Raw genomic sequence first — 25,392 nt, 5'->3', positions numbered from 1 at the left:
CCATGCCCTAGGGCCCTGTTGCTGTCTCTCGAGAGGGCAAAGGCGCCAACCAATCCACTTGGCACTACATTCACGCCACCAGGGGCCCCAGGGATGAGGCAGAAACCTTAATGAGTCACTATGGGCCCTTATAGCCTCTCCTCCCCCCACCCCAGTCACAGCCACAGGTTCAGACACAGTATGCGGGAGGGACAAAGTCCTGGCTCAGGCCCACCTCCAGTCCTGGAAAAGTGGCCCAAAGGACTCCCCACCAATCCTGTATAACCCATCCTGTACCTGTTGCAGGCTAGGTACAGCAGGGTCTGGGGAAGAGCTGTCACCAGCCAAGAACCTGCTAGGAATCCCTCTCTGCCCTATCCCCTTTGCTCACCTAAACCCTCTCTTGCCTCTCAGCTTTCACTTCTCTGATGATCTCTGCGTGGGGGGTGGGGGGAGGTGTGTGTGTGTGGATGCCGTTAGAAAGAGGCACCCTGGTGACCAGATGGAACTAGGTGTGGGCAGTTTTGTGGCAGATTGTTCCAGAGAGGTTGATTCTCCAGCTTAGGCTCCAGAGTATGATTGGTGTTGGCTGGTGTCATAGGAACAATGTTCACAGCTGTCTCTGGGGTGGAGCTTTAATTCCATACAGGTGTTGAGTAGTATCTCAGGGGGTGGGCTGCAGAAGCAGAGGAGATACTGGTCTGTGTTGGCGGGTAGAGGGTAGGCAGAAGCAGAAGTGGTCCTAATCCATATTGAGAGGAGCAGAAAAACTAGAAATAGTCCTCATCCATATGGAGGGCAAGGTGGGGGCAAATAGTCAGTGCAGACGTGGCCCAGCTCTGCATCTGGTATCAGAGACAAGAGCTGGTCCTGGTTGGAGGTCGGGGGAGGCAGAGGCAGAAGTGGTGCTGGTGTGTTTTGGGGTTGAGCCAAAGGAGGAGGGTCCTTTTTTAAGGCTGTGCAGTGGCAAGAGGTCTCCCTTTGATCTCATCCGGCAGCCTCCAGAGAACCCTTCCCACAGTGCTTCCATCATCTTCCCCATCAAAGAATGTCCCCAACAGTCAGGTTCCCAGAGCTGACTTGGCCCGAAAGCGCGGACAGGGGCTTCTCTGGGTTTGCGAGAGCTCAGGACTGGTCCACGCGGCCTCATGTGCATATTCATTCACACTATATTTTTCCTTCCCCAGTTCTGCACACACAGCCTTCTGCCCTCTTTCAACGCTCCGCCACCCGCCTCCCCTCGGGGCGCCTGCAACCCGCGGTGACGCGGTTGGCAGGCTCGGCCTTAAAAAGTTCCCAGTCGGGCTCCGCCTCGCCGGCAGCCGGCTCCACCCTAAACCCAAATCCCAGGCGGCCGCCGGCTCCTCCCAGATCTGAGAACTACAAGTCCCGCCGACCCTTGCGCGCGCTCTCCCGCCTCTCCCGCGCCCCCCACCGGCGTCTCTCTTGAGTCAGTCAAGAGTGCCTCCCATTGGTCTCTCCTCCCTGTCAGTCACCTGGGAGTGCTGAGGGGCGGGTTGGAGGTGGAGATCCGGATCCGGAGCGGCTGAAAGGCGGAAGTGGAGGCCGGAGCCTGGGACACCGCCGGGGGGGAGAGGAGCGGAGCCTGTCCGAGCCCCGGCCCCAAGTAACGCCGCCGCCCCGGAGCCGCTGTGAGTGTGCCTGTCTCGGGATCCAGTGTCTCGCTCGCGTTGAAGCCTCTCCGGGGCAGCTCTTCCACCCGCCCAACCCCGGCTTAGGGGATACTGACCCCTCCCCCGACCCGTAGCCCCCTCTTAAGGGGCTCCTCAGGCGTCGGGCCAAACGGGGGCCCCTTCTTTCCTTCCCTTCCATGTGCTTCGTGAGCCTTGGGGAGTCCCTGTGGCTCTCCTCTGGCTTGTCCAGTCCAGTTGTGGGAGGGAAAGACCCTAAGTTCCGCTCCCTCCGCTCACAGAATTGGAGGAATCTTTGCCAGATGTGAAGGAGCCGGTCCCCCTTCTCTTTTAGACGTGGTCAGGAGTGCTGTCTGTCGGCGTTTTCCTTCCACCCGTCCCACAAAAACAGTTGTCCCCTCCAGTCCTAGAGAAATTTTATCTCGATTTCCTGAGGGGGGGGGTGGAGGGGTCCTCGGTGAGACCGTTCCACACGCACACGCTTCCACAACTCCTTACTTCCTCTCTTTCCTGAAGCCAGAGAGCCAACCAAGATCTCAGCAGAGTTTAAAGTCTGGGTCACTTTTTAGGAATGAGCTGTATTCTCCTCGTCTTGTCCCCTCCTCCGCCCCCAGCCCTGTCCTCTAGTTATGTTGTTCTCTAGTTGTGTTGTTCTCTTGAGTGTATCTTTCTTCCTGCCTCTGAAAAATTTAGCTGAGGTTTGCTCAATTCCAGCTAGAGATCACAGATCAGGGTGGATCTGCCCATTCATTATCTTCTGTCTCCCCTCCTCCTTCCCCCTTGCTCCAGGCTCAGTCCTGTCCTCTTAGAGCACGTGAGTGGTTTTTGCGCTGCCTCAGAGGACTGCTGCTCCTGGGACTGCTGTCTGCTGGTCTTCAGGGAGGAAGAGAAAGACCAAAAATGAGGAGACTGGAATTGAAGGGTCCTGGGCTATCCCTTTCACACCTCCAAACACACATACACACCTCCCTGATCAACAGGTCCATGCCACTTCTAGTCCCAGGGTCTATCTCTAAGACCTTCTGGGCTCAGATAAATTCTAGATCACAGAGGAATAAGTTGAGATCACAATGGCACCTCTGGGTTCTTAGTGTGCTAATTTTTGTAACCCCCAGCATTCCCATACTTGCCAGAAAGTGCTGATTCCCCCAAGCCTTTCCAAAAGACAGCCCGTGCTGACATCTGATCCTTGTCTATTGCTTGGGACTTAGGTGTGTGAAATGGCTGCTGTCTCAAACCAAGCTGGGAAGTTCTTTGTTATGTGGCCAAAGTACAGGCCAGAGACTACCTTAATGAGAGCAGCCTGACTCTGAGGCCATGACTGACCCTTGCTATCTACAGCGGAGGAAGGGAGGGAAGGCCATGCAATCTCTCGGAGTTTCCGTAGCTATTCAGTGGTCTGGGCCGTCTTTACTGCCCTTGGATGCTACTTACAAGTGCTAAAGGTGTTTTGCCTTGAGATCTTTTTGACTACTTCTGCACAGTTAACAGTGTCTGACTCTTCCAAACTTTTGAGCTAGACCTGGGATGCACTTACTTCATTTTTTGCTGGATAACAAAAAAAACCTTCCTTATTAGGGCCAACAGTCAGATCACAAGCTCTCTATCTGTGTGGACTTCTCTGCAGGGTTGTTGGAGACTTTTACAGCCAACCTAGCTTCTCTAATCTGGTCAACCTGTGCCTCTGAGGAGCAGGGCCGGAGAGGCCTGACTGCTCACCAGCCACTGGTCTCTGACCAAACTTACCGCCTCAGTAGTGGGCTGTGGTTTCTGGAACTCTTTGGGAGTCTCAGGATGAGGCTGGCCAGCTCTCCGAGGCTGGCCAGACCTTCTTTGTCTGGACGTGCTCTCCCAGCTCTGATTCTGAAACAGGCTTTTGAAGGACAAGCTCTCCCTTTCAGAGAGACAGGAAAGCACCAGTGCCCCGGGTGGTTAGGCAGCCACTTGTGGCATCCAGAGATTATAGAGTCCAAGCAGAGATCTGACACTGCTTGGCAGAAGGAGGGAAGGCTCTGTGTGGGACATAAGCCCCTCCTCTCTGATGCACTTCCTCCCCTCTCTTGCCTCTTACAACTGGTGAGCCTTTTTCTGCCTTTGTACTGTGGAAGGGTGGCAAAAACTGATTTTTATAAATCATTTTGAAGTTGCAAAGATCTTTTTACATGTTCCTCCCGAGAGTCGTGGGAGATAGTGGGATTTGTATCTCTACTTTAGAGATGATGCTGAAGGAATTTAAGTAGCCTGCCTTAGATCATACAGTTAGAAAGTGGTGGAGCTGGGGCTTGGGACTTGGGATTAGATGTGCCTCATCTTCCCTAATAGTGGGCCCTCCTTTGTGTGTTTCTTAAAGCAGGGAACATGCAGGGTGAGCCAGCAGTGGCCCAAGTGCAGGCCTTTTAGCATTCCTCATCATTGACACTCCTCCTCTGCTTCTGATTTTCTTCCCCACCGTTACCCCATCCTCCTATCCTCTTCCTTCACCCCCTTCTCCTCCGCCTCTGGGGACCATGACCGTTATGAGGCCCAAGTCAGTATTCTTCAGGGCCCAAGAATTTGCTGACATCTGCATGCCATTATTTTCTTGGGAACCTGAAAGTCATGATGGCTAGAAAATGAAAGTAAAAGTGGGTGGACACAGGGGTCCCTCTGGGCAGGGTTAAGGGCATAGGGAAGCAGCAGAGCCGGCCTCTGCTTAGCCGCCTGATTCCCCTTTGGTGCTGCCTGCTGTTTGCAGGTAGGAAGGATGTGACTCCACCAGGAGCTCCTTTCACTAGAATTTACCTGGAAACAGAGCAGGGTCATGAATTTAAATTCAACCCCACCAAGCAAGTACTTCTTAGAAAGAAACATCTTCCTCTAACACCCTTGCCCAGTAAACAGAGGCGATGTGGTGGGGTGGAAGGCACGAGAGCTTTAGAGTTAGCCACACCTGAATTGTCATCTGGATTCCCCCCCCCCCACCCCCACCCCCGCCGTGGACCAGTTGCATGGCCTGGGGCTTGTTACTTGACCTTGCTGAACTTCTGTTTCTTCCAGTAAAATGGGGATACAAAATATCTTGCAGAATTAGAAACAAAGGGTAAAGCAGCTAGTCCAGTCCCTGGCACAGAATAGATACTCACAAAATAGCCATTTTATGGGTCCATGAGCTTTTGAAGGTACATCGTAATTCATCCCTAGGATTCTGATTCAACGTTTGTACCAAGTGTCACTGTGATTCCTGGTGCTCTGCTGAGTGGTTTCACGTATTCTCTCATTTCATAGATATTGAACAGAATTGATGTGGGCTGTATTCCCATTTTACAGAAGAGAATGCTAAGGCCACGGTTGTGCTTCTCCCCCTGGGGTTCTCAGGCCCTGCTGGGGTCATGTGCTGTAGATACTCAGAGCTACAGACTAGGTGAGGTCTTTGCATCTTCTAGGCACTTCAGCCTTACTCAGTTGTAAACATTTTCACGTTAAAAACAGTCCTGGATCTGTTATAGATTGGAATGCAAAGTTTGCATGAATTTAAGCTAAGACAGGAAACTTGAGGACAATATTTTAGTTGCAACAGGCTGCTTTGGGTTCAATTGCTGAATTCCTGGGGTTTTGTATTTTCTCTTCCCTGACTTGAATCAGGGGACTGTTGCTAAGGCCATTTGAGAAGCACTGCTTCAGGTAGGAGTTATAAACTAGGATGTCCCCAAATCCAGGTAATAATGCTTTCAAGAGCCTTGGCAGGGGAGAATTGGAATATTTCTTAAGGACTGCTCTGCATTAATGGTTTGTATTATGAGGTTAGTTTTCAGAGTAAATATCCTCATCTACTATATATAGCAATAATAATACAAGTAAAAGCTAAACTTTTTGAGTTTTGCTTACGTGTGTCAGGCACTCTCCTGAGCCCTTTGCGTGTACTGACTCCATTAATCCTCACCACAACCCCAGGAGGAAGGTACTGCCTTTAATCCCCATGTATGGTGGGGAACTCCGCAGTAGGTGGCAGAGCAGGGGACAGAATCGAAAGATCCCTGTGCAGCCCAGCGCCTCGTTGCCCCATCTCTGGGCTAACTGTGTGCTCTCCCCTTTGCATGGAAGGCTCTCCTCCACCTCACCTGCCTGGGAGCTACATCTCCCTGCTTTCTCTCAAAGCTCAGTTGGAACATCGCCGCCTCAGTGAAGCCTTCCATTCCCCAGGTAGGCCGCGGGCTTCTCTCCTCCCTGCGCTTTCCGCTCATTTCTCCTTATCTTCCTCCGTGTCTAGTGTGTGAGTCCTGTAGGGACACAGATCGTGTCCTGTATCTGCCATGGTGGTTGGCCCCCCATTGTGGTTCTTAAAGGAAGGGGCAGATGTTCTCACCTGCCCCTGAAGGAAATGCCTGCCCATTTCCTTCAACACACTCTCCCTAAGCTCACACAGCTTGGATGTGGGGAACCTGGCATTCACACTCACACCCATCTGATCCCAAAGCCTGGGCCATTTCTTTGGGCCATCCTCCAGAAAGTTGCTCACAGATGGGAGAGCAAACAGGTAAACAGGATGAGTGTTACAGTACCGATGAGAGAGGGAGCATAGAAGGGTCAGGGACGGTCACAAACTAAACTTCTAGAGGGTGGAGCTTTCTGAATCTCCATTTCCAGTAAAGGGTTTCCTTTGCTCTTTTTTTTGTGTGTGTTTGAGGAAGATAGGCCCTGAGCTAACATCTGTGCCAATCTTCCTCTACTTTTTGTATGTGGGATGCTGCCACAGCGTGACTTGATGAGTGGTGTGTAGGTCAGCACTCAGGATCTGAACCTGTGAACCCCAGGCTGCTGAAGTGGAGGGTGTGAACTTAACCACTATGCCACCAGGCTGGCCCCCAGTGAAGGGTTTCCTAGGAACAGACGACCATGCTTTTGGCCATCCACAGCCCTGCTGACCAGCTTCTACAGCATGTGTGTCTGGTCGCCGTCCTTCTGCAGCTGTGTGTGGTCAGGCAGCACTGACCCCAGGCTGGGACCAGCAAGGATCAGTGGAAGTGAATCTAACTCTGGTCCATGGGTGCTACTTTGCACGTCGGCACAAGGCTCATTCTTGAGTGATGGTGGGCTTAAGAAAGCTGGGTCAGCAGCTGTTGAGACTGTGAGTAGTGAGCCAGCCCTCCCTTGTATAATCCACAGGCCTGCCCCGTGCCTGCGGAATTTGGGCATTATCCTCTGCTCATCTCGAGCCTGTTGATGTGGCTCCCACCAGCCCCCTTCCCGCACACCCCTCGGCCCATCTCCATGTAAAGTTAACTTGTCTTTCCGAACATGAGTTTATGGTAACTGGAGTCCTTGGATCTCATTTTGTCACAAGGTGAGCCACTGCCTTTTTTTAAAATAAACTTTATTTCAGAAAAATTGTGAGGGTAGTACAATTTTCTCACAAACCCCTGTACCTGGTTTCCACTGTGATTAACCTCTTACATTAGCACTATACATTTGTCGCAGTTAATGAACCAATTTTGATACATTGTTATTAGTTAAAGTCCATCCTTGGGGCCGGCCAGTGTCCAAGTGGTTAAGTTTGTGCGCTCTGCTGCGGTGGCCCAGGGTTTCATCCATTCGAATCCTGGGCGTAGACATGGCACCAGTCATCAGGCCTTGCTGAGGTGGCATCCCACATGCCACAACTAGAAGGACCCACAACTAAGAATATACAACTATGTACCAGGGGGCTTCGGGGAGAAAAAGGAAAAAAAAAAAATAAAGTCCATCCTTTATTCCAATTTCCCTAGTGTTTATCTAATGTCCTTTCTCTATTCCAAGATCCCAGGCAGGACACCACATTATATTTAGTTGTCATGTCTCCTTAGGCTCCTCTCGGCTGTGACAGTTTCCTAGACTTTCCTTGTTTTTGATAGCCTGGACAATTTTGAGGGGTGCTGGCCAGGTATTTTATGGCATGTCTTTCAATTGGGATTTGTCTGATGTTTTTCTCACGATTACACTGGGGTTATGGGTTTTTGGGGGGAAGACCACAGAGGTGAAGTGCCATTCTCATCACATCATATCAAGGGGACGCGCTATCAACATGACTTATGGCTCTTGATGCCATCCTTGGTCACTCGGCTGAGGCGATGTTTGTAAAATTGCTGCTCCCCTCCTCCTTTTCGTGTTGTCCTCTTTGGAAGGAAGTCACTCTGTGTAGTCCACACTCGTGGATTAGGCAGTTACGCTGCTCTGCTCGAGGGCAGGTTGTCTACATGAAGTATTTGGAATTCTTGTACGTGAGAGATTTGTCTGTTCTCCCCCGTTTGTTTACTCAGTTACTTATTTATGTTACTATGGACTCGTGGATATTTATTTTACACTTTGGTTTATAATCCAATACTAGTTGATTTTATTGCTCCAATTGTTCCAGCTTCAGTCATTGGGAGCTCTTTCAGATGCTCCAGGCTCACCTTGTGGATTTCCTGTCCCCGTCCTAGAATCAGCCGTCTCTCCAGGGCCACTGCCTTTGCAGCAAACGTTTCCTCTTCAGTGTGTTGATGGGGAGTTATGTGGATGGGGTCAAGTTGTTTCTTCTCTTGATGGTTAGTCATAGTCACTGAAGACTCCAGAGTTAGGTGAGGTGGAGATGCCCCTGGGAAATCCACCCTGCAAGAATCCTGGCAGTTGACCCTGATAGCAGGCTCTTGCTTCTCCACTCACCCATTCACACTTCTCATATGCCTCCCTGATGCTCTGACGGATCCCAAAATAGTCAGATTTGGTATTTACTCTGGACTTTACTATCCAGTCGGGAAGATGAGGTACATAATGGTTCTCTATTTCAGGTGCCAAGTTCTCCAGCCAGAGCATCCAGGACACTAGGTCTTATAAGAGAGTCCATGTGGTCTAGGTTGGCATTCTTCACTGCCTCCCCTTTGGAGGGCTTATGGATCTAGGCGGGCTCAGGGTAGGCTATCACTTAGAGCTGCGATCCTGAATCATTGAATAACTTAAATCCTTCCATTGTACTGTCATCTTTCTGAAGATGTGTAACCTGAGCTCTGCTGGAAACACTAACTTGGGATCTTAACAGGAGTTAGTTTACAAACCTCTTGCCTTCTATTCATAGCTTCATGTGTGTCCCCTTCAGGTGACTCTCAGAAGCATCCCAGGTGTGGGGGAGGGCGTGGGTGGCGCCCCTAACCCTGGCTGCTCTCCTAGTCATCCAATTGCTCTCCGAACTGCTCAGAAGGCTGTGGTGATTAACGACGCCACTTTGCAAACCTCTAGCATTTTCAGCCTGGTTTTTTAAAAGGAACTCTGGTGTCTTTGTCAGCTGTCCTAGTCCTGTCCCCTCCCCCTCTCCACAACTGAACTACTTCTTCCCTTTCCTGAAAGAGGCTTTGAGATGGAAGGAAGGGCATTTGGGCTTTAAGATGCTTCGTGTTGTGGGTTTTTTTTTTAAGGCATTAAGATTTGCCAGTTGAGGGCTTTAACTCAGTGCTGATTTTTTTGGATGGTGGTGTTTCCCCCCTCCGTTCCTGTGGCTTTAGAAGCCAGTCTCCAGAGAATACAAGGTTAGGGTTGTTGACAGGACACAGGACATCAGGTATGAGCCGGTCCTTTTTCTAGAACACTGGTGAAAGTCGTTGTCTTAGCCTCTTCCAGCTGCTATACCAAAATACCGCAGACTGGGTGGCTTATAGACGGGGGAATTTATTTCTTAGAGTTCTGGAGGCTGGAAGTCTAAGATCGGGGTGCCAGCATAGTCAGGTTCTGGTGGAGGCCCTCTTCTGGTTGTAGACTGCTGATTTCTTGCTGTGTCCTCACATGGTGGAAGGGGCAAGGAAGTTCTCTGGAGCCTCATCCCAGTCATGAGGGCTCTGCCATCATCACATTGGGGCTTAGGATTTCAACATATCAGTGTTGGGGAGACACATTCAGGCCATAACGGTTGTTCTATTCAGCATTCTCTCCAAATGAGGGCCCTGCAGAATGGGGTCCAGGGAAACTGGAAGCAAAAGCGATGCACGAATAGTGTCTAAACCTTCCGATTGAGGAATTCACCTCCTTTGTAGGGACTTCAGGACGTTTACTGAGTGTTGGCTCTGAGCCAGGCCCTTTGCTAAGAGTCTTGCATTGCATCCTTTCCCAACAGCCCTGGGAGATGGGTGGTGCTAGTCTCTCCGTTTTACCCATAAGGAGATGGGTTCAGTGACACAACACAGAGTCACCCTAGTAAGTGGTGGCTCCAGGACTTGAACTGAAGTTTCTCTGGCTCTAGCACTTGTGCTCTTAACCCCTGTGCAGAAGGAACCTAAGAGGCCCTCTCTGGGGTGGTGAGGCATCTCGTCAGCTGGCCTATGGTTCTGTCAGCTGATCTGAGCCTCTTGCAGATGGGTGTGTATTTAAGCCTTCAGCTGCCCCCCTTCACTTTCCAAACCCAACCGGGCCGTCCCTATATTGCAGGCTCAGTTTACCACATTTATGAGCACCTACTGTTTGTCAGGTTTGATGTTATGTGCTGTAAAAACAAAGGAAACCCATATCATCTGCAACAATGCCTGTAGTTTCTCTTGCTTTCTCACTCCCAACCTTCATGCCCCAAGTTCTCCAACCTCTTACCACCTGCAACAGTCTTAGGAAAATTTGGGGCCTTGGAAGTGGAAGTGTGATTCACTTACTGAAACTTGTTGAGACCCATTCATTGCCTGATGAATGGCACCCTTCTACATTTTGCTCAGCAAAAATTAAGAAAGAAAAAGTTGACCTAAAATGTTCTTTGGCATCCAGGCTCCTGAGAGCAACCGTCATCCCTCAGATCCCAGAGTGGGAACTTTGACCTTGTTTCTCATTAGTTGGGCAGCCTCTGACCACACTGTACGTGGTGTCTGAGCAAGAGGAATTTGGTTTGCTAGTATCTGATTCTCTTTTTCCCCTGCTCTCCTCTCAAACATGACCTCTTCCCTCTGATTGGGAGCTAAGGGCAAAACAAAATGGGCAGTGAATTAAATTGGCTTTCTTTTGTTTTTTGTAAAGACAGGAAGAGTTTGTAAGAGGTGTCAGTTGTACTTGTTGGTATGAGTAGCTGGATGAACAGGTGCTGCTGATGACCCTGACTTTTAGCGGAGGTTCTTGGAGTCCTTCTCGGCCTGGGGCAGCGGAAGAAGTGGCAGCTGTCCTGGACCGTATCAAGATGTAGGGGAAGATGGACCTGCATTGATGAGATTCCAGTTAGAAGTCCTAAGTAAACAGTAACTGTGTGAGCAAATGAAATACAGAGTAGTTGTGAGACTTGTGGATCAGCTGGTGTTCTGCACCTTCCTGAGTGGCTTCCATGCGACCCGAGTTGCATCCTGGGACTGCGGCCGGTATAGGTTGGCACCAGGGAAGAGCCTGTCCCTTGGCTGGCTCTCTTCTTTGCATCCCACCTTGCACTGTCAGGTGAAGAGTGGTGGGGCATGAGCCACCCACAGCCTCAGTCCCTTCCCCACCATGCCCTGTAGCTAGACACGTTCGTGGATTTGTGCTGAAGAAAGTGCCAGACTCCAAATTGAGCTTTTGCTTGAGGCTTTTTAGAGAGCTGCCTCATATGGGGCCAGAGGATCTGCCACAACTTTGCTGACTGAGGAGTTCTGAGTCAGAGGCCAGGCTCTCTTAAGGAGAGTAGTCTGTTAGGAATGGCCTGGGGCCCCTGGTGCATGTTAGAATCAGTAGGCAGGATGAGCCTTGCCTGGTGCAGTTGCAGGCCATCCCCTGTCTGTCTGGCCTTCCTCACCACCCTGCCACCCAAATGCCTGGCTCCTGTCTTGGCCAGCAGGGACAGTGAATGAGAATCCTAGAGGCCCTTCCATGGACAGTATGGGCAGACCACACTGACCAAGCAGTGTCAGCAGATACATAGAGATGTGCCCCCCGCCCTCCAGCAGTCCTCCTCCCTGTGGGCACAGGAAGAGAGGGAGCAGGGACTGGAGGTTTCCACCCTCTCCGTGAAAGTTAGCGCTGACTCCGCTTCTCTCGGCCTCTCCGGGGAACCCATCTGTTGTCGAGAGCTGAGAAAGCAGCTTGGAGTTCAGGGAGGGATTTCTCGGTGTTCTTGCTGGGCCTCACTGTGGTGCAGAAATCTAGGCACTCAGCCCCGGAAGAATCTTATTGTTGAAAGGAGAGTGAGATGAAACTGATCCCAGTTAAGGGAGCTGGGCGGGCTGGGGCAGTTTCAAGGCTGTCCCCATGGTGGGGAACCCAGTCCATGCTGAGGCCCCCTCTGGGATGATTTCCCTCTCTTCCCCTGGAAAGGGAGTCATCTTGCTGTGGCTGGGTAAAGGCAGCACCCCTTCCTCTCCTGCTGCCATCTCCTCTAAGCCCCCTACTTCCTGGTGGGATGAGGAGCTCCAGCCCTGGCCTGACACACCCGGTCAGAATTCTCCCCAGGTCTCAACTTGAGCTGTTAAGCTTCCTGCTTCCCAGGCCAAGCTTCCTCTGTTATACTCTCCAGGTTAGACACAGGCCCGATGTGTAGTGATCACATAGTCCTGGTCACACAGGAAAACACCCCTCTCTTTGAGTCCATCCCCGCCACCCCAAACCCCTTTTTCCTTGGCAGATATTCTCTGGGCTGGCTGGGGAGTGCAGACCATCAAACCATTGTAACCTTTCTCTCCATTGAAAAGACATAAATCTTAGCTTCTCTTGTTATTATCATGAAGCTTTAAACAACTTAAAAATTCTTTAGCCCACAGTTAATTACAAACAGTAAATGTTTTCTTAATGTATATGCAGCAATCGCATTTGTGCTGAATCCTGTTATCTTGCCCCTTGCTGGTTTGGGTATCTTTGTTCTCTTTCCGTCCTCTTCTAAGTCAGGCATCATCTTTTTGAGTGTCTTTATTATTCTGAATTTTTTCACACACTAAAGAGGAGGTAGAAAATATTTTGTATACAGGGGTGCTAGATTGGTTTCATATCATTTCTAAGCTTTAATTACTCATTATTGTATGTAAAACTCTGTACCAGCAGCATTTTTTACCTTTTTATTGACATGTAACTTACATATAGTAAAGCTTACAAATCTTAAGTGGACACCTTGATGGATTTTTACATTTGTATACATCCATGTATCTAGCTCCCAAAGCAAGATAGAGAACTTTTCCATCCAGCAGCGTGGTTTTTAAATTTGATATAAACTCATTTTTCCATCGTTAAAAGCCGTATTTTATTGAAGCATCCATAGAAGGTGGTAGCCCCTGTTATTCTTGGTAGATATAACGACGTTATTAATATTCTTGGGTTTTCTGTCTCTGTTGGAGGAGCCTTGCTGGAGTTAGGAGTCCTGGGCATGGGCTTTGCCATCACCTGCCTGTGACCCTGGGCAGGTCTCCTCACTTCACCTTCAGCTCCTTCTCTGTAATTGGGAAGAGAAGGAGTAGGTCTTCAAGGACCTTTTGAGCTTTGACGCCCAATGAGTGAAAAGGCATTAACCTTTTAGTGTAATAAACCTGGCACTTGTTGGAACCTTCCCTTTAGCCTTACACTGTGTTGTGCACGCTGTGCATTGTTTCATTTAACCTTCACAGCAACTCTGTGTGATTAGTACTAAATAATACCACTTTATAGATAAGGGATGGAAGCTGACAGCAGTCACTTGTCTGGCTTGGCCAAGGTCACCTGGCTAATAAACAGTGGAGCCAGGCTTTAACAAACCCAGTTCAGTCTCCCAAGTCCTAACCTGCTAGTCGTGCTGAGAAAAGGCGAGCAGGTACCTCATGTGGCTCATGGCTTGTGTTGCTTCAGATTCTTCGTCTTCCCTCTGGGTCTGCACCAGCTAGAGGTCTGGGTAGTCCTGCTTGAGTCTGCCTTCTGGTCCTGTGTGCCGGTAGTGGGGGGTTCCCCTTTGAGGAAGAGCTGTGTTTTCGAGTCTGTGGGTAAATCGTCTCCCTGGCTGGTCTGAGCTTTTGAAGGTCTTCCACCTAGCCTTTAAGCCTGATTACCTCTCCTCCCGTGTCCCATGTTTCCTTCTCTTTAAGCTAACAAGTTGCTCCCGCTGTCATCTTCTCTTGCCCAACTCTCGTGGTAGTAAATGTTCAGCAATGTTTTTTTCCAGAGTAAAGTGTAGCTCACCAAAACCACCTCCAGGGTCACTTGGTTCTCAGGGCCTCTGGGCTAACCTTGAGTGAGCCTTAGGCCAGCCTCTGATTGGTTTCCCTAATCGGCTCACTGATCCAGGCTGCGTCGGGACTGTCAGCTAGAGGAAGTCCCTGAAGCAAACAGGAAGCATGAGAGACACCCACCAACTGGAATTGCTCACACTTTACCAGAAAGGACAAAAAATATCAAGTGGGTGACTTCATGGATTAAAGAAGAGAAAGGTGAAATTTTTGAGTGGAGGCTAGGGGGAGGGGCAAGATTCCAGCAGCCTCTGGTGTCTTGGAGAAGGCATCGGTTGTTGAGTGAAGCCAGGAACCAGTTCCAAGCCAATCTGATCCACCTGTGCTGTCCACGGCGCTGATGGGCGATGCCTTTCTGTCCCTTGTATTCCTCCCTCCTTCCTGTGTCAGCTCTAACACTTGTGCTTACTGAAATCAGCTGCCGAGAATTACTTGGGGAACTTACTTTTCAAACAGTGATTGCAGGACTCCACCTCTGGAGTTTCTGATTCAGTTGGTTAGGGTTATTTTCTAAACGCCTTGGGTGATTCTGATGAAAAAAGTTTGAGACCCACCTGTATATGGTGTCCAGAGCAGAGGAAATCCAGAGCAAGGAAGAGCAGTGTCCTGCTTTTTCTTTTTCTTTGTCTCCCACTCTTGGCCCCAGAACTGGCTGGGCATATGCCCATTATGCCTGTCTCCGGGGCCAGAGTGTATAGGAGCTCGATCCCTTCCACCCTTTCATGTGCATTGTGGGAAAATGCATAGGGTGCCCCCAAGTCCTTGCATCCTCTCCCATTTCCTGTGAAGACATGAGTTTGGGACTGGTGCTCGTTCTTGACGGCCTTTGAACAAACCAGAGTTCTGATTTGGAAGGTGGGCGGGGGGGCAGGTCATGGCACGGAGAGCAAGGAGAGACTGTGGGTCTGAAGCTCTACCCACTTCAGCAGCTTCATGAAAATATCCAGGAGGAAATTCAACCTACTTGTGTGTTTTTCCTGGTGCTGGGGAAACTGATTAAAAAAATCTTTGGCTCATTCTGTATCTTATACAACTTTAGCTCTTAAAGAGAATTTGATTTTTGTCTGAAAAAAGACTTTTGCTATGCCATTTTTGGTTATAATTCCATCACCTGACTGTACCCGTGGATGATTCTTGCTTCAGGAGGAAAGACTCCCACAGTGAGATTCCCTCCCTGAGGTGGCAGGCAGGTCAGAATTCAGGTGCATGAATTCACCTTAACCACCTGACTGGCCTATGTGCTCCATTTCCCAGTCTTGGGAGGGAGGGCATAAAGCTTCCTGGGGCTCTGGGTGTGGCCTTCACCTGTCTCAGACACCCCCATATCTCTCTGTGCCCTTTGTGGCAAAATCTGCTTCCTCCATGCTTTATTGTCTAGGAGGTTCGGCACCTCTGTTCATGTGATCACTGAATACCAAATGGGGCCAGGGAAACGACGAGGCAAGAGGCTACAAAAAGTGCCATGTGGGGCCGGCCCTTGGCTGACTGGTTAAGTTCGCGTGCTCCACTTTGGCACCCCAGGGTTTTGCCGGTTCGGATCCTGGGCGTGGACCTAGCACCGCTCCTCAAGCGATGCTGAGGCAGAGTCCCACAAAGCACAGCCAGAAGGACCTGCACCTAGAATATACAACTATGTACTGGGAGGCTTTGTCCCCAAAGAAGAAAAAAGAAAAAAAAAGGCAACAGATGTTAGCTCAGGTGCCAATCTTCAAAAAAAAAAAAAGAAAAAAGAAAAATGCCATGTGTGGGGCCAGCTTGGTGGCGTAGTGGTTAAGTCCACATGCTCTGCTTTGGTGGCCCCGGGTTCTTGGGTTTGGATCCTGGGCGTGGACCTACACACCACTCATCAAGCCATGCTGTGGTGGCATCCCACATACAAAATAGAGGAAGATTGGCACAGATGTTAGCTCAGGGCCAATCTTCCTCACAAAAAAAGCACATGTCTGCTTGCTCAGGTGTCTCTAGAAGGCAGGACCAGCATCCAGGCAGAACATATCACCAGCCAGTTGGTGCCAGGCGGAGCAGCGACAGTTCTTTAAACAAATACAGATACCCGACCCTCCTCCAAACCTTCATCCAGTTCGGAGAGGCAGGCTGCACAGGTGATTTCGATGTGCAGACAGGGTCGAGAACCACAAATAAGACATATTTGTCTCTCCTTCTGGCTTGTTGAAAGATCAGATTCTATCTGGGCAGGTTTGGAAGCCCACTGGTTGGATAGGGACAAGACTTAGATGTTACTGTTTTTCTTGACTTGGAGGTGCTGCTGACTCCCCGCCCCAGGAGCCCTTAGCTCCAGCTGCTTTGATTTTTTTGGAATTAGGGACTTCCGTCTTCTCTTCCTCTCTTCTCACTCGTTCATACCTCCTCTGGTGCCCCAGCCACACTCTGTTGCCCTGCCACGATTATGTGTCGTATGGATTCGTGGTAATAACCAACTTGTAATTCCGTTGTGGTTTCCCTCTGTCACTGTCACCCTGCCTGGCACTGGATGGCTCCTCCTACTGTTGGGAGTACTGAGGGAGTGCAAGATCACTGTGCCTGTCGGTGGGCGCCAGACCTTGCTGGGCCAGTAAAGCTGCTGCAACAAAAAGAGACTGTCATTCACCCAGGAACCTGAAACCAAGCACAGAGGGTGGGCATTGCCTCCATCTTTCTTCCCACAGCAGGGAGAATGGCAGGATGACAAATGAGCATGCAGGCAGCCTAAGTTTGCATCCAGGCTGTGTCACCTGTATGCTGGGTGGCCTTGAGCAGGGCATTTAACACCTGAGCGTCTGGCTGTTTATCTGAAAAATGGAAGATTGTTTTAAAGCTTAAAAGAGATAATGGTTGTGCGTTGCTCTGTAAATGTTAGCTGTCTCTGAACGTTATTTCATTTGGTGAGCGTGCTTTGCATTCCCAGTGTGTACATCAGCATTGCGAGGAAGGCATCTCAGAAGCCAAAAGCACAGACTTTGCTTCAAGGTCTGTAGACTCTTGCAAACATCATTGACTGGGGTGAAAAGAGAAAGCATCTTAAACTATAAAACATTTCAAAACTGGCATTTCTTGTCACTAATTGAAACCCTCCCCCCATGCTTCCTTCCGTGTACTCTTGGGGAAGAGGTGGCCTCCATTTCAAACCTGTTTTCCTTTGGTGCTGTCCAGAACGGAAACTGTTGTTCCTGGTTAGTGAATCATTCTTCCTGAAGCTCACTTTTTAAACAAGTTGCTGGGAGAACTTGGATGTGAAGAACACTTTGAGGTTGAACAAAGCAAGCCCTTTGCTGTCCGCTTCTAGCATGAGCACAGGCCGCTGCTGCCCACAGATACCCGTCTCTTCACTTCCACGCCTGCCTTTGACCGTCAGGGATGCACTCCCCTTGTTTGGGCAGCTCAGGGCTGTCCCTGGCATCTTGTTCTGAAGACCCTCCTGCAAAGACTCTGTTACACAGAGGGCAGTCTAACCAAACATTTCTTTCCAGCCTAGCTTCAAACGCTGTACCGAGTGTTCAGGATGTAATATCTACTTGCAGTACTCATTTGTAAAACATTCTGTGTATGTTCTGATATCTTTTAGTATAAATCTTCTAGAGGCTTCTGGAGGTAGGCTCCTCATTCTCCTTTGCAGTTCCAAACCTTAAAAAAAAGCAAGTTTGCGCCTCCAAAGCTATCACTGACCAAATGAGTAAGATGTCAGTGCTGGAACACCAGCTGGGAGTACAGGTCTTGGTGTCCCCTGTGTCTCCGCCCTCCCATACCTCCCCCTTGTTCTTTCTGTGTGTCGTTCTCTGCCTCTGCCACGAGAGAATGGAACTGAGGTCTCTAAAGGGAAATTTGGCAGCCGTTCTGACTGCCAGCAGAGCTCTCTGGCTTTGGTGTGTGTTTGGTTTTGTGTGTGTTTTGCTTTTTTGTGTGTGTTTGGTTTTGTGTGTGAGACTTCTGGCCCATCAAAAATGAGAGAACTGGGGGGAAAAGGCTCAGGATGAGGCAGTGAGACGAGGCTTCGATTCCAGTGCACCGTCCAGCCTCAGACCGAGAAAGTCGGTCAGTCCTCCGGAGATGACGAGACAAAATGGCTATTTTGATAACAACTTGCGCTGGCCAGGCCCTGGTCCGGGAGTCCCCACGAGGTTGGCCAAGCACCTTGTCTGAGGAGCTTTCTACTGGGACGCCCTGTGTCCCGGGCAGCCTTACCTCCCATGCTGCTTTTGCTCAGAGGGCTGTGATCTTAGCTACCACGCTGCAGGTTCATTGTTTGTTGAGCTGGATCCTACTGTCTTCCTGGGTGATATTTTGGTACCCTAAGGAGCCTGTTCGTGACTGTCACCAGGATGGCATATGCCCATTCCTCTCCTGTGTGTGTTTATTTGTATGTGAATGTACATATTTAGGATTGGGAAGTCAGTGTGTTTGCTCAGAAGCATGAGCCTAAAGTTGGGAGACCACTTTTCTCTTTATCACTTAGATGGTTGGAGAGCAAACAGACGTGTAGTAAGGCCTGGTTATGGCTCTTCTCCTAACTTCTGGGGTGGGGCCGGGGAGTTAGGGTGAGGGGAGGCAGTCAGCCAGGCCATCAGAGAGGGCAGAGGGAGAGGCCTGTGCTTGAAGAAGGGCTCACTATGCAAGAGTTTCTGGACTGACCTAGTTCTTCTGATTTCTCCCTTGCAGTTGGAGGCCCCCTCCCCACTAAGTGCCTCTTCACATAGCACCGGCCCCCACCCCCACGCTCACTGGGACCACTACAGCGGCACGGGCCATGGCGGGTCGGGGAGGTGCAGCACGACCCAACGGACCAGCCGCTGGGAACAAGATCTGTCAATTTAAGCTGGTCCTGCTGGGGGAGTCCGCAGTCGGCAAATCCAGCCTCGTCCTCCGCTTTGTCAAGGGACAATTCCACGAGTACCAGGAGAGCACAATTGGAGGTGAGCGAGCACAAGGGAGTAGGGGCGGCCTCTGGTAGGGCAAAGAAATGCCTTGGCATTGAGGAGAAGGGAGCTGCCCGCTGAGAGAGACTAAACACTCCTGGGGCAGGTGGCAGCACCTCTGCCTCATCTGGGCTCTGGAATCAACTCCAACAGCTGGTCTCCATGCCAGAGTCCCAACAAGCCTCTGGTAAGAATTAGCTGGGAGTCAAAAACTGGCTTGCCCTCCCTCCTGGTCCTGCCTCTTTATTATTTGTGTGGCCTTGGCTAAGACCCTTCCACTCACCCAGCCTCTGGGAAGGGAGATGCTGGGTCTGAATCTCTAGGGTCCTCCCTACTGTGCTAGGCAATGCGTGTGCCCTGGCCTCTCCCTCTTTCCAGAATGGGGAAATGGCCTTGTGAGTGGGCTGGCGTTTCTGAAGCTGACCGTCATCCTTTCTTGAGCTCAGAGCCTGTCATTGATTTCCCAGTGGTCAGCATTTGGGATATAAGGGTCTGGACTCAGCCTCCTGCCTCAGTGGCCAGTAAACATTAAGGGGCTGGGGCCGACCTTGGGCTTGAGTCATCCTTTCTCTACCCTCTTGGGTGATAGGAGATTTCCAGGCAGCTGGACACAAAACAGGTCATGTCAGCAGTCTGCTGCTGCCTCCTCAGCTGCTGAGCTGCAGAGGGGGAAGTGAGCCGGCACCCTAGGCCCCTCAGGGCGTGGGGGAGGGCAGACAAGGAGAGCGAGCTGTCTACGCAGGGCCCTCGGGGATCCTCTGCTGGGTCCTGGGGCAGAGGGGTCCCCACCTGCTCTCCCAGTTCTGGGACTCCTCCTGGAAGCATGTGCACAAGCACTCTGGGTTCCCCTGCCCCCTCAGGCCAAAGATAGGGTCACTGTGTTCCCTGAAGGTCAAGCCACAGGGTGGCCAATCAGGAGTGTGTCGCAAGGTCAAAGCTGAGGGTGGTGGCTAGCCAGTGTGCCTGGAGGTGGCAGGGGTGTTTGGGAAGCCAGCCACCCAGTCTCCGCCTGGCAGTTGGAACAGCATGTACTTACGGGCATCCCCAGCGTAGCTAAGTGTGTGAGTGTCCTCAGGAAACCCAACGCCAGCGACACCCCGGGCTGGAACAAACTGAGGGACTAGTGGTTTCCAGTGGGACTGTTCTGAGGGGAGGGAGGCGGATGAGTGGGCAGGCCCACCCTTCTGAGCATGGAGTCAGGGTTCCCCTGGGCTTTCCCTCTCCTGCCCCTTGCCACATTCCTCTTCAGAGAATGCTCCCGAAATGGCTCGAGCGCACGCAGGCTTCCCTGTCTTCCTGCCCTTGCCTAGTGTCGGGCCATAAAGTCCGTGCAGTCCGCAGCCCCCTCGACACATAGGCAAAATACAAACTCCGCCTGCCCTGCCTGGACCTGCTGTGGCCCCTGGATCGGGGGCTTTTCTGTGCCCATCTCAGCCAAAGGCTTGTAAATGCCAGAGCTCGGATGCCGCAGTGGAGACACGCGGGGTGGCTTCTCCAGCTCCTTCCTGCCTGGTAACACCACCTTCCCTCTTACAGCGGCCTTCCTCACACAGACTGTCTGCTTGGACGACACAACAGTCAAGTTTGAGATCTGGGACACAGCCGGACAGGAGCGGTATCACAGCCTGGCCCCCATGTACTATCGGGGGGCCCAGGCTGCCATCGTGGTCTATGACATCACCAACACAGTAAAGATTTTTTCTTGCTTCTTGGCTCTCTGTTGCTGGATGGGGTGTGGGCGTGGGCAGATTTCCTCTGTTGTTTGGGGGTGTCTCACCAGAATCTCCAGGGTGGTGACATCTTGGACAGCTTGGCTCTGCCAGCTCAAGCTTCTCCAGTGAGCGGCCTGGGCAGAAAGCCTCCTCTGTCCCTTTGACATTCTGGCCATGTCTCCGCAGGATACGTTTGCACGCGCCAAGAACTGGGTGAAAGAGTTACAGAGGCAGGCCAGCCCCAACATTGTCATTGCGCTCGCGGGTAACAAGGCGGACCTGGCCAGCAAGAGAGCCGTGGAATTCCAGGTGGGGGCATGGACAGGACTTGCGGGAACGAGCAAGCCAGCTCCCCTGGGCTTCCGCCAGGCTGCTTGGGGCCTTGGGAAGGCCCACGATAGCAGGCAGCCGGGGAGCTTTTACCTGCTGTCGCTGGCAGTAGGGTATGTGTGCATGTGGATAGCTGAAGCTTCTGCCTGTTTTTTCTGTAAACTGCTTAATGAAACTCATTGAAAAAGAAATACTTTTTTTCACGCAATACATGCACATAGTAAAATTTAAACAGTATAAGAGAAGGTATATAGAATGAAATTTAAGTCTCTAACTCTAGAAACGCAATCTCCCCCCAAGTTCCTCACAGTTTCTGGTCTTTCCAGAAACCTGCACATGTGTATGACTCCCTTTCTTCACCCAGATGGGAGCATGCTCCACATACTGTGTATTTCGTTTCGTTTTTACCAGTCCCTAACTGACGGACTTTAGGGGGTTTGTAACAGCAAAAGGCCTGAAACAATGCCGAAGTCAATAACCACGTTCTTTGTGCTTTTGTCCAAATGTGTGGGTGTATTTGTAAGATAACTTTCTAGAAGTATTTTCTAGCCTAGTGATCTTGAAGAGCAAGAAGGCAGGGAAAACTTCTTAGGGAAACCTGAGGAAGACATGCACCGATGTTTGTGAGCTGAGAGGTGCTGTGCATGAGGTGGGGAGCTGGGGGGGATGGTGCTGATGTCTCAGGGGGACTCAGAGCAGGAGAGCCTGTGGCCGGAAAACCCCCGTGTTGTCTCTCTGGTGTATAAGGCACCGGGATCAGGGAAGGTGTTTATGCTGGGCCCTGGCCCCTGCCAACTGTCACCATTTCTCTCCCCTCTGCTTTCTCACCTCCATCAAATCAGGAAGCACAAGCCTATGCAGACGACAACAGTTTGCTGTTCATGGAGACATCGGCAAAGACTGCAATGAACGTGAATGAAATTTTCATGGCAATAGGTAAGATGCCTCTCCTCCCCTCCCCCCACCAGGGGTACACTGCCTGCCTGCTGTTCCATAGGAGGTCTGTAGGGTCCCTTCACCGACAGATCTTTCACCAGTTTTAATATTCTGATAAAATTATTTTGTCTTCATCTGACTCTCAGATGTAGATAGTTAGCCCGGATGTTTCTAAAGCCTGGGCCAAAGTCTCAGCATTTCACTTCCTGACCCTTTAGCTTACCACCCACGGAAAACCCCACATCACCCTCCCCTTGCCCACTTCTTAGGATTCTTTTAGCTCATTTGACTCTGGAGTCATCCTGCCTAGGTTCAAATCCTTACTATACCACTTAGTAACTCTGTGGTCCTGGGCCAGTTATTTAACCTCTCTTTGCCTCAGTTTCCTGAAACACTCAGAGCACACCTGGTACCTGGAAGTGAAGCCCTCAGGATGTTAGTCGTCACTGACTGGGTGGTAAAGGCCAGAGTCTACTCAAGTGGACTTGAGAGAGAGTATCTGGGTACCCCCACAAATGCATTTTTCCCTCCTCTCCCAAACAGCTAAGAAGCTTCCCAAGAATGAGCCCCAGAATGCAGCTGGTGCTCCAGGCCGGAACCGAGGAGTGGACCTCCAGGAGAACAACCCAGCCAGCCGGAGCCAGTGCTGTAGCAACTGAGCCCCCCTTGCCTGCCCGCTGCCCCCGCCTCCTCCGCCTGAACGACCCGACTGGAATCCACTCTAACCAATCGCACTTAACAACTCGGGCCACCACTGGGGGGGCAGGGGGAGGGGTCCACCATGATTTCTCCGTATAATTTTGATCATAGGCTGGAGTGAGTTATTCCACCTGCACCTTTCTGTACAAATACTAATTCAATTTTAAGTCTTAGTCACTTTTTTAATATATATGATCTTCTGCTCTTCCCACTTCCTGCCCTTTCTACTGCTCTCCCACTCTTCTTTTGCTGGTAGTAGCCACGTGCCCGTCCCCTACCCTTATATATGGGGAGGCAGGGGCTGGAGCAGTTGCCCTTCTTTCCCTCTTGCTGATCAGCAGACTCAGCAAGAGCATCCATATCCTTACTGTGTTTGGAGTGGGCTGGTTCTGGGTGGTGGGGCAGGTGCCGGGGCTAGAGAAGGGAGAGGCAGCTCTTCCCTCAGCTGGCTGTCATCAGGCTGTAGCCCCCTCTCACCCCCTGACTCAGCCGGGGGAGAAACCACAGCATTACCACAGCGTTATTGTGACAGCCATGAACCCACTGCCCACAACCCCCTCGCCCCCGACCTCTGGCTCTGAGCCCTGTTCTGACCAAATCACGATGATGAGTATTTGGGGGTGGGTGGGTAAGGGGGGAGTGGGAGGGGATGGAACCAACTTTTTCTGTATTTTGTATTGTATGTTTTCTTCAACATGTAACCAATCAGTATCTTGTCAATATAGTCAGCCGATCGATCGACCTTCCGCTTGTCTTCCTTGTCTTTCTCTGGCAGAGTTTATCAGACCATATCCTCTCTGGCTTACTTGAAGTTAATTCAAATGAACCACTGAATCCTATTAAACAAAAGCCCCCCCCCCCCCCCACACACACACACCATGAGGGGATGCTCGTGGTTATGGTAACCAAGAGAAAGAGGCCCTTACTGTTATCAGCTCTGATGGGGTGGGAGTGGAGGTAAGAGTGACCTGAATCTCACCAAGTTTGCAGTTGAGGGTCCTGCATTTGCCTCTCCCCCACCCCCTCCAGATTATATTGGGGTGATGTGCAGTTTACATTTGAAAATTGCTGGTCTCTGAAAGACCAAAAACAACATCTTTGGGGTTTTTTGGTTAGTCTATACCATGCCCATGAGGCACTGAGTCCTCTCAACCTCTTCTCTGAAGAGGAAGGAACACCGATGACCTCTAGAACCTTGGACTGGTCAGAAGCCCAAGACAGCAGCCCCATACCAGGTCCAGTCATCTGGTCCCTGGCCTCTCGGCCCTCTGCTGGTTCTGGAGCCAGGTGATGCTTGGGCCCTCCTGGCCCTCTGCTGCTCCCTGCTGGAGCTGCTGCTCTCAGCTGCCAAGGGCTGGGGCAGTGAGCTGAGCTGAGTAGGGCAACACTGTCCCTCCCAGCTTCCTCCAAGGGCCACAGAGCCCTGATTCTTGGTGGACCACCACCTTGAGGTGCCTTTCCTGCCTCCCTGGGCCCACCACTTGGCCTCCCTCTACCTTTGTTCTATCTCTACCTCTGACCGCATCACAGAGAAAAGACCACGGACACTAGGTTGCTGCTGCACACTACGGTGGTGGTTTACTGGCTCAGGCTAGGTTGGAACCCTTCTTAGAGCCGCGGCTCTTGAGTTTTGGGGACGGTCCTGTTTGGGCTTCAGGGGAAGGCAGCGCTGGGGACTGGCTTCGGAAGCACAGCTGGCCAGAGGGGGTCAGGCAGCAGGTCATGGCAGTGGGATCCAGGTCTGGCGGTAGTTGCACTTGCTGGTGCACCTGCTGCGCCATGCGGTAGCTGTAGCCATTTGAGCTGCAGCCCTCCAGTTGCCGCTGGCCCGTCACCATCAAGAATCTGCCGTCCACTTGCACCATCAGCTCCTCGGGGGTGAAGCCGCGGGCATCCACCTTCATCTGGAAGCCATCCTTCGCATGGACATCGTCCGGCACAGCTGCCACATCGTCCCGGAGCAGCCGCACCGGCAGTGTGGCCACCTGGTTCTGTTCGGCAAGGGCCACGCTGGGACGCCGGGACGCCACCTGGCTCCCATTGGGGAGACCGCTACCGACCCGTTGCATCCGAGTGAGCAACTGCTGTTCAAAGGCGCGAGGCTCGGTGCGCTCGGGCAGGGGCGTGGACACCGGGAGAGGAGGGGCCTCACGTGGCCCCGCGCGGCTCCCCTTCGGCTCTGCGCGACCCCTGCGCCGCTCGGCTTTGTTCAGCCGGGCTTCCTTCGCTTCCATAAGGGTTCGCTTTGGCAGAGTTTGGCGTCAGCTATGCACGGGTCAGGTTGTCAGCCGCCCTGGAGCGCCCGCTGCTGCTTTTATCCTGGATCCTGCCCCTTTCTCGGGCCCTCCCCCTTCTCCATCAGAGGGCCCAGGCGGCCCTGGGCCGTGACCCAACTGGACCGACTAAACGAGACTGGACGTGTGTGAGCGCGACCCTGGAGTGGTCACCAGCACAGAGCGGATATGAGATTGAGTCTCCCTGTTCTTGCTCTTCCAGGAATCAGGCCTGGGGGCAAGGATTGTCCCCTGAACAGAGCGATCCGAGTGTGATGCCGTTCTCTGACCATGCACAATCCTGTGACACACGGGGATGGGGAAGTGAATGCGTCTTCCTCGGTTTCCTTCATTCATCCACCCTGGGCCTTCTGTGCCAGGCTCAGGACTGGGTTCTGGGACCACAGAGATGAAGACGGGCCCTGCCCTCGTGGTGCCCACACTGTGGGAGGAGAGCCTTCCCAGACGCAGGAAAGCTTCTGCCCTCCTCTGCCTCTACCTCAACCCCACCTCGGTAGCCTCTGGCTTTCAGGGCTTTTATAATAAACCCTTTTTGTTGAAATGCAATGTACATACAGAAAAGTGCACAGAAGGGTACAGCTGAATTATCGCGAAAAGAGCACACCCGTGAAACCACTTCACAGGTCAAGAAATAGAACTGTTGCTACTTAATCTCCACTGTAGCTGCAATTCTGTGTCCGGGGACATGTGGGACAGGGTCGAGTAGGAGTGGGAGGGAGATGTGACAGGAGCTAACGCCACCTCAGGCCCCAGGCCTGCACTTCCACCCTCGGGCTCGG

The 25,392-nt window shown here is 51.5% G+C and overlaps 2 protein-coding genes across 3 annotated transcripts; one reads left to right on the top strand and one right to left on the bottom strand.

Moving 5' to 3' along the window:
• Window positions 1-1,432: 1,432 nt before the first annotated feature.
• Window positions 1,433-23,061, top strand: RAB5C (RAB5C, member RAS oncogene family). Of its 2 annotated transcripts, none has more exons than XM_014833743.3 (6): window positions 1,433-1,631; window positions 18,386-18,639; window positions 20,179-20,330; window positions 20,541-20,663; window positions 21,527-21,620; window positions 22,164-23,061. In XM_014833743.3, the coding sequence occupies exons 2-6, from the start codon at window positions 18,474-18,476 to the stop codon at window positions 22,277-22,279; spliced, it is 651 nt and encodes a 216-aa protein (XP_014689229.1). In that variant the 5' UTR covers window positions 1,433-1,631; window positions 18,386-18,473; the 3' UTR covers window positions 22,280-23,061. The 2 variants fall into 2 exon arrangements, with proteins under 2 accessions (XP_014689229.1, XP_070339378.1); XM_070483277.1 differs by lacking the exon at window positions 1,433-1,631 and adding an exon at window positions 5,712-5,810.
• A 27-nt stretch (window positions 23,062-23,088) lies between these two features.
• HSPB9 (heat shock protein family B (small) member 9) lies at window positions 23,089-25,144 on the bottom strand. The gene has a single exon (XM_014833745.3). It carries the CDS (start codon window positions 24,551-24,553, stop codon window positions 23,906-23,908), a length of 648 nt encoding a protein of 215 aa, XP_014689231.1. The 5' UTR covers window positions 24,554-25,144; the 3' UTR covers window positions 23,089-23,905.
• Window positions 25,145-25,392: the final 248 nt, after the last annotated feature.

The sequence above is a fragment of the Equus asinus genome, chromosome 13, assembly GCF_041296235.1.
Source record: "Equus asinus isolate D_3611 breed Donkey chromosome 13, EquAss-T2T_v2, whole genome shotgun sequence".
Classification (NCBI taxonomy): Eukaryota; Metazoa; Chordata; class Mammalia; order Perissodactyla; family Equidae; genus Equus; species Equus asinus.
Note: the sequence above shows the minus strand (reverse complement) of the source record. Positions and strands in the feature narration are given on the sequence as shown.